This window comes from Mytilus edulis, chromosome 11 (genome assembly GCF_963676685.1).
Source record: "Mytilus edulis chromosome 11, xbMytEdul2.2, whole genome shotgun sequence".
Classification (NCBI taxonomy): Eukaryota; Metazoa; Mollusca; class Bivalvia; order Mytilida; family Mytilidae; genus Mytilus; species Mytilus edulis.
The window spans coordinates 71,748,726-71,757,871 of record NC_092354.1 but is presented as its reverse complement, the minus strand read 5'-3'; the positions used below and the strand labels follow the sequence as shown (position 1 = coordinate 71,757,871).

The following is a 9,146-nucleotide window of genomic DNA, read 5'->3' as shown; positions in this document are numbered from 1 at the left end:
ATTTGTTTTATTGTCCCCTACAAGACAATATATGGTTTAGGGGTGGGGATCTAGACCATTTACAAGATAAAAGTACATTATCAAATTGAACGGGGTGGGGGTGACCCCCAGGAACTTCCATTTAATTTCATTTGATTATTTTTATTGTCCCCTACAATAATATATATGGTTTAGGGGTGGGGATCTGGACCGTTTACAAGATAATAGCACATTCTAAAATTGAACGGGGTGGGGATGACCCCCAGGGACTTCCATTTAATTTCATTTGATTTGTTTTATCGTCCTTTTCAAGAATATATATGGTTTAGGGGTGGGGATCTGAACCGTTTACAAAATAATAGTACATTCTCAAATTGAACGGGGTGGGGTGACCCCCAGGAACTTTTATTTAATTTCATTTGATTAGTTTTATTGTCCCATACAAGAATATATATGGTTTAGGGGTGGGGATCTGGACTGTTTACAAGTTAAAAGCATATTCTCGAATTGCAGGGGGTAGGGATGACCCCCGGGGACTCCCCTATATTTCATGTGATTTGTTTTATTGTCCTTTAATCATTTATGAAGACTGCATGTATCTATCACTTACAGTTTTCAAGTTATATTCATTTGAAAATTTTAGAAAATAAAATCCCATAGGGTTCTATAGTAAACCTCTCCCTTCTTTCTGCCCCCCCCCCCCAAAAAAAAAATACCCCTTAATAGACCCCAATGCACAAATGAACGATTGATGGCTAACCTAGACATATTAGTCTAACATTTTATGAAACCCTAAGTAAATCTGACAAGTAGTTTTGGAGAAATGCTGCGGACAAGTTCATTTTTAAAGTGGCGGAAGAAGAAGAGGAAGAAGAGGAAGAAGAGGAAGAAGAAGAATAATAAAAATAATAAGAACTGAGCAAAAACAATAAGTCTCAAAAATTTGTTCGAATAGGTAACGAATAGGGAATAGGGAATAGGTAACGAATAGGTAACGAATAGGGAATAGGGAATAGGTAACGAATAGGTAACGAATAGGGAATAGGGAATAGGTAACGAATAGGTAACGAATAGGGAATAGGGAATAGGTAACGAATAGGTAACGAATAGGGAATAGGGAATAGGTAACGAATAGGGAATAGGGAATAGGTAACCAACTTGACGTCCATTACCAATTTGACCAATTCTACGCCAAAACTGATTCGTATCATTGTCACTAAAATTAACCAGCTCTTCCTGGCAGCGGTACCAGTACTGACGTTTATATTTTTGTGTAAGCTTGTCAATGAAATCTTATCTCATGAATTAACACAGCTGGTAACCAGGTTTCAACGTCTGACTCTTAATTAAAATAATTATTACGGATATATGTAAGGTAAATATTAGCAGCTTGCAATTGCGTGCAAGGAAGTATTCAAATGCTCATTAAAATAGCTTGTGTCATGATAAATTTTGCATCTCTATAGCAACTCATGATGCTAATGCTAATTCAACAGGTCAATTGATAAGCTATTGCGCATGTATATGAAAGGTGGCAATAGAAAGGACAGATGTATTCCGAATAACATCCGGTGTTCCGAAAGACTACATATATCGTCCAATATATACTTCGTAAACCCTCAGGGGTTTACGCAATGAGTAAAATTAACAAACTAACCTCTCGCTTGAACCATAATCTTTATCTTTCCTTAAGAAAGAATCTAACTTAGACTGCTTTCTTGGTCGTGCCATGATGAAATAACCCAAATAGTGGGTAGGGCACTTCCACCTTCTTCGTGGGAAAGTGATGTAGGGATGTTTTTGAACTTCGATTATCAAAGAAATTGTTTACTAAAACTGCAACTACAATGTCACAATTGTTTTATTCTAACTGCTGAAAGCCTATGATATTTGTCATCAAACGCAGTACCGCGTTTGACACCTTCCTTTGAAGTGTAACAAAAAAAGTCATGTTTATAGAACTTAAATAAACAATAGGTCAGTTGATTAGTAATCACGTTAAATAATTCTGTTAAATTACTGTTTTATATAGTAATACTTGTTTGAATGTTAAAACAGATTGAATGCAACGACATTAGGCTAGCTTTCGTCGTCTCTTCGGATACTTATTACGTGCGGACAACCCATGCTTTGCAAATTTTAGGGGGGGGGGCGCACGCCCGCCACGCCCCCGCCTAAATCCGCCCCTGGTAAGCAGAATTAAGGTTGTCAATGCAGAGAAAAACGTTTGGTATTTTTTATATACCTTTGAACAGATAAACAAATAATATCATTTTCTTCAGTACGTAAAGCATCATCGCCAAATAATAATAAATCGATAGTAATATTTACATTAAAGACATTAATTTCGTTAAACATCAGATTTCTCTGAGCTGAAAAATTAATACAATATAATAGATAGTGTTCAACATTTTCATTAATAAAACCACATGAGCAATTTGCATTTTGTATTAAATTTGCTTTGTACAAGTCAGCACGCAGTGCGCTACATCTGTTACGCAGCCTTGTGTGTAAAACAGAATTCAAACGATCTCCTAAAGAACCAAATCTCGGAGATTTATTATTTCTATAGTATAGTTTGTGCAAGGTTAATTTAAAAAAGGAAAACGTAGGAATATGTCTTATACTTAAGTCTAAAGAGTTCCACAGTGCAATAGATGACGGAAAATAAGACTGTTGATAAGCTGATAAACGATTTACGGGAATAGTAATATTTTGACTGTTACTCAAATTATAATTACAAATATCTGATACAAAATCCGGAACCAAATCGTGTAAATAATCTGGCGCTTGGTTATTTATAATCTTATAAAACATAGATAATTTTTTAACCTCCCGTCTGACGCTTAATTTTTCCCATTCCGTCTCTAAATAGATACTGTTCCGGCTAGCGTAACTTGTTAATCCCGTAACTATTCGAGCAGCCTCGATTTGGATATTTTCCAACCGATCAGAATTTGTTTGTCCACAGTTATCCCATACTTCTGACGAATACTCCAAAATTGGCCGAATAAAAGTCATATAAATTTTTTCCAAATATTCCCTCTTAAGTCTAAATTTTAGTGTTCGTAAAACATTAAGCTGCTTGGAAGTTTTTTCTATCAGCTTATCAACATGCTTACTCCATTTACAATCACTACTAAATATGACACCAAAATGTTTATGCGTATGAACTGGCTCTAATGTAGTGCCATCAAAATCAAAAGAAAAATTACTTTGTATAGTTTTCATACTGAATATCATAATATCTGTTTTATTTGGGTTAAGCTTCACTAGCCATCTGTTTGACCACGCATTTAAATAAACAAGATCTGTGCTGATTAAATTTTTTAAAATGGATTCATTAGGAGCAATATGACCTATTGAAGTGTCATCTGCAAAAAGCCTCCCAAATCCAGAAAAACCATCAGCTATATCATTAATATATATCAAAAACAATAACGGTCATCGTTGCATTGGCAAATTGGAAGTAAATGACACCCCAATAAGAGGTTCACTTGACGTATCACAATTCAGAATAATTAAATTAGATGTTTGTTTCCTTATGATACTTTATTCTGATTGGCTAACTGCACATCACGTGTTATTCCGTAAGCAATTGCATTGCTCAATACAACTTTTCATTCATGATAACACGTGGTCCAACAAAAAGTGCACAGGTAAATTAAATAAAACAATAATAAAATTCGTGTTTTCATGATCATTGCTAAAATAATGTAATTATAAGTATTGAATGCTTCTTTTTGTAACTTCATAGGGTTGTAAAAGCGTTGACCGTGCGCACATTATTAGTATGAAGCACTTCCGCACTTCATACAAAATGTACTTCGGTCAACGCTTCTACACCCCAATGAAGTTACAAAAAGAAGCATTCAATTCTTAAGTAAATTAACCGGAGAACATTTTAGGCATTATAAAGTAGATACAGTATAATTGTCGACAAAACCTTTTGATTAATGAAAAAGTATATAAAAAAAGAAGATGTGGTATGATTGCCAATGAGACAGACAATTCTTCACAAGAGACCAAATAACATAGACATTAACATCTATATGTCACTGTACATCCTTCAACAATGAGCATAGTCACCTATATAATGCCCCGAAATGACAAATGTAAATCAATTCAAACCTAATTTAAGTATAAAATAATGAACGAAAAACAAATATGTAACACAGCAACAAACGACAACCACTGAATTACATTATCCAGACTTTGGACAGGCACATACAGAATGTGACGGGTTTAAACATGTAAGACCCCCCTCCCCTTTCCGGTCCCTAACCATGGACAGTAGTGTAACAATATAAAAAATAAGAACACATCAGATGGACACACATAGAAATCCGTCAAACAAATACACAGAGTCGATTAAAATTTTAATTGAAACATGTCCTATATACATTATACAACATATATCTTTGTAACAAGTATTAATAAAATTTGGTTTTTTGCCCAAAGGTTTAGTTGTAAAAAAAAGTTAGTGTCGAACCTTGCTTTGCTAATCGCTACGAACATTAACAATGACTTGGATTTTGATACCTTTAAGATTTTCTCGGCAGAAATGATTGCATGTTAAATGTATCGAACATGCATCTGTGTATTGTTTTCGGACTAATTGTTTTTTTCGACAATTAAAAATAATTGTCAATGAAATATAAGAACATGCCTTGTTTATTTGCAATGGAACCGAACTGTTAATTCAGCCGACCCCACTCCGTTCTAAATGTGGACAGTTTGGTTTTCTTATAACGATAGTCTGATATCTTTTTTAAAGTTCCCGCCTTCCTTCCTAACTTAATACTATATACCGAGTTTAGATTGGAAAGTCTCGTTATCGAATTAAAGTTATTAATAGTGATATATATACGACAACGTCACGACCACACAAGAAATTTGAGTTAGACAAAGAACAAAGGATTAAACCGTAGTGACATATATATAGGAACTAAAAACTGTTAGCAGCACAGGTACATGTATATATACTATTTAGTAGTTTTATACCATCTATTTTTATATTATTCAGCGATTTTTATGACAACCTGGCTTTGGTAAATTCAACTTCCTTGTTAGAAACTAGGCTCAGTTGTTAACATAGATAAAACATTGAACATCACCCTCTAGCTCACAAGAACTTTTAAAGTCATGTGAAGAATATCAATAACTGACGTATGCGTCGTCGTCCTTTCACACGAAATATGTCATACAATGCAGTTTTGAATTTGTGTCAATTATGCTATTTAACCTTGTAGCTGCTGTAATTATTGTTAATAGAACATACGAGCCCATATATTTATATAATAGTTCTTGAAAAACTGGTCATTATCATGATATATGGACTGCCCACAGGACAGTGGTATTGACTAAGATAGTGATAATGACCGAGCCGTAGGCGAGGTCATTATCGCTGTCGCAGTCAATACCACTGTCCTACGGGCAGTCCATGTATCACGATAATGACCAGTTTTTCAAGAACCATTATGTTTATTTCATTGAGAAACCATGTTTTGGAAAATTCTCATAAATTCAAAATGCCTACAGCAAACTCGAGTAGTTGTACGATTTCTATGGCAAACAGTGAAGACCAATCGTAGTAATACTGCCATTCATTTTAGTGGAATTTTCAGTATATAAATACTTAATCAAGTTATCTTTAATTTTATAATTAACGAAAACATATAATAAACAATTCAACAACCTAAATATAATATTAAAAACATGAAAATTATTTATTATAGGTACATCTCTCTAAACAGAGAAACCACGCCCCACCGGTCATTAACAGAGAAATCACGCCCCAGTGGTCATTATCAGACGAAAACCACGCCCCAAAGGTCATTATCAGACGGAAACCACGCCCCATCGGTCATTATCATGTAAAAGTTCGTTAACGACCGGTTTTCTGGTCCGTTTTTTTCTGTTAATGACCGATGGAATTTATTACTGAAGAATAAAGAATGTCCTGTGACCCCTTTTAATCCAATAAGAGAATCTCATTCTAAACCGATATGAAATAAATCGTATTATGTCATTCAATTAATAATATACGACTGGTTTAAATGAGGCCGTTATATCTGATACTTTGTTTGAAGTGATAGCATGGTTTCTGCACGTTATGAACCTTGGCAACTCTATGATTGTCCGTAGGTGGTCTGTTAAAAAGGCTAAAATTCTGATCCTATCTCATATACACTCATGTTCCATATATTGGCATTCATTTTTTTCTGCTCATCTTCCTCCTTCGGCAAGGCCTAATGAATTTATTTTTAATTTGTTCTTGTCCTGGTCATGTATGAACTATTTGCAACTGGACTTAAAGCAACCATTAATTTACAAGGAAGCTATTGAACCAATGGTTCTTAATGTTAAACTTGAAATCACAGTATACGACTAATCAATGAACTTCTTTCTTAATTGTAAATATGTTCTCGTCCTGAAGATGCATGATATATATTTGTCACTGGACGTAATTCAAACAATAATCAATCAATCTCGCACATATAAGGAAAGTATTGATCCAAGGGTTTCAAATTTGTAATTTAATGATGAAATAATAGAACAAAACTTATCGCTGAGCTCCGAAATTGTAATAATGTAGTTTTCGGGAAACATTATATAAATAACACATAGCCGAGAGGGTGATAGGGCAGATTATTACACCGAGAAAACATTGTTTCCAATGGGTAGTAATCTGCTCCATCACCCTCTCAGTTATGTTATTTAATTTATTATACTGAATGTCCTATCATTCTTGTAAACTTAAACTAAAAGTAATGATATATGATGTCGTTTACTAAAAACCGTTACGGTTAAACAAAAATGACAAAAAGTGGAACCAAAATGTTTTTTTTTTTTAATTTAAAGGGACAATCAAAAATATTTATCGTTGAACCGTATGATATAGATGATTGTCTCCCTCGTGTGAACCAATCACAATTTGGCATTTGAGGTAAATTATAATGAATATAAATGGTAATACGAGTAGATCAAATGTGTGTCTCCTTTTTACTGTGAACTTATATTCTTGCATTTATATTTGCGATTTTTAAAATATTGATACAAATGTGAGATTAATTATTGCGATTAAATTATTTTATTGATTCGACAATTCATTTATTAGACCTTTTATTTTATTTATAGGCATAAAATAATGTCTACGCCTATATTTTGCGACCCATGCTGTTATGATAATAAAACAGTGGAAGCTAATACATGGTGTGTTGAATGCGAAGAAGGATTTTGTCAAGACTGCCAAAAGTTCCATAAGGCGACAAAAATTTCTCGAAGTCATCAACTTATTTCAATAGATACATATCGTAATATACAACATGTAACTGTTGAGCAAACCTGTATTCAGCACAACAAAAAAATTGATTGGTTTTGCAAAAGTCACGATGAACCACTCTGCAAAGCGTGTGTGTCTTTTGAGCACAAAATATGCCCGGATGTTGTGCCTCTGGAGGATGTTACAGCTAATGCAAAACACTCAACGGTGATACAGGATCTTGAAGATACCATAAACAGATCATTACAAAATATAGAAAATTTTATACGTGACCGTAACACAGTATGCGAATCAATCCAGGCCAAAAGACGTGATATCGAGAAAACCATTAGCGCCACCAGAGAGAAAGCCGTCCGCTTCTTTGACGAGTTACAACAAAGATTATTACAAGAATTGTCGTCCATATCTGACGAATGTATGTCAGAAAGCATCAAAGATTTGAAAGATTTTGAAGATGCACAGAAAAACTTGATAAAACTTAAAGACCAAACGTTAAAGTTGAAAGATTTCGCTTCTGACCTTCATGTCTTTCTCGGCACCCGACAAGTATTTAAAAGCGTCAACGAAGAGATCAGGTCGATGAAGTTAGTAACTTGCCGTTCCAGGAGTTATGATATTGAGCTCGATTTTCATCCGATTATTAATAATCTTTTTGAACAAATTGACAAAGTTGGTAAAATCAAGCTAGAAAAACGTGAATCTGGTTTACTGGTATATGATTCTAAAATAGGACAAGCACAGATACAGAGAAGCCACATAAAAGAGAGATGTATCCAGGATGTAGTACTTCAATTAGACAAAAAACTGAACCTTCAAAAGCAAGATGGTTTCATATTTGTTGATGGGTGCATGATTTTACCAAACGGACACATACTGGTAGCAAATTATCAGACAACAACTAATCACATTCAAGAATACAATGCATTCGGTATATATACTCGTAATATCACTACATCTTCTCCTTCAAATGGAATAGCTTTGTTTGAATCGGATGGTGTGGCTGTCTCTTGTGGATATCATAAACGTATCGATCTCGTAAAATATGGTTGTGTTCAGAAGACTTTAAAACTAGGATTTTTCTGCTTCAGTTTAGTGTACAATAATGGTAAGTTTTATGTTGCCACAGGCAGGGAAGAAATTGTTGTAATTGATCCTTCGGGGAAAAGAATAGGTGAAATGAAATGCAAGGGAATCGAAGTAAAAAATTTAACAACTTCCGGTACAAGGATATACTACACAAATTCATCAAAGCATACTATACATTGTTGCAGCATGGACGGAACTGAGATATGGACGTTTATTGATGAATCCATACGCTTTCCGACAGGACTATCCCTTGATAAAGATCAAAACGTATTTGTAGTTGGGCGTGCTTCAAACAATCTTGTGCTTATTCAACATGATGGAAAAGCAAGCAAGATTCTACTTAATAAAGACGACGGTCTCGCCGAACCAAATGCTGTATACTATAGCAAGGAAAACAACTCTCTTCTAGTTTGTGATAAAAGTAGTGGCAATGCTGCTTTGTATAAAGTTGTGTAGTTAAGACGAAGAATAGCATTTTATTTCTGCATACATTTTTTAATGTGAAAAGATAATAAACCATCAATTTTTTTCATATACACCCTAGTTTCATAAATATATGAACCTTTGACAATGATATTCATGTTGTTACATTTCATAATAGAATAGGGATCCGAAATAGATCGCTTTGAGTATTTATCTCCTTTATTAATGAAGATGTTAGTGATTCTAGATTTTTTTGCTAGTATATATTTTTGAAATGTTTAATTTCTACATTCTATGTAATAATATATATTCTATATAAAATTAGTATCACATAATTCCTTCCTTTTTTAGTTAAACCCTTTGGATAAAGAAG

General features: G+C 34.0%; 1 protein-coding gene across 1 annotated transcript; it reads left to right on the top strand.

Annotated features, from left to right (window-relative positions):
• The first annotated feature begins 4,848 nt into the window (after window positions 1-4,848).
• On the top strand, window positions 4,849-8,921 carry LOC139494972 (uncharacterized). Its single transcript, XM_071283095.1, has 2 exons — window positions 4,849-4,949; window positions 7,120-8,921. Exon 2 carries the CDS (start codon window positions 7,130-7,132, stop codon window positions 8,804-8,806), a length of 1,677 nt encoding a protein of 558 aa, XP_071139196.1. The 5' UTR covers window positions 4,849-4,949; window positions 7,120-7,129; the 3' UTR covers window positions 8,807-8,921.
• Window positions 8,922-9,146: the final 225 nt, after the last annotated feature.

Bases quoted from the DNA above. Each gene is read 5' to 3' on its own strand.
- LOC139494972 (XM_071283095.1), top strand. From the start codon at position 7,130: ATGTCTACGCCTATATTTTGCGACCCATGCTGTTATGATAATAAAACA.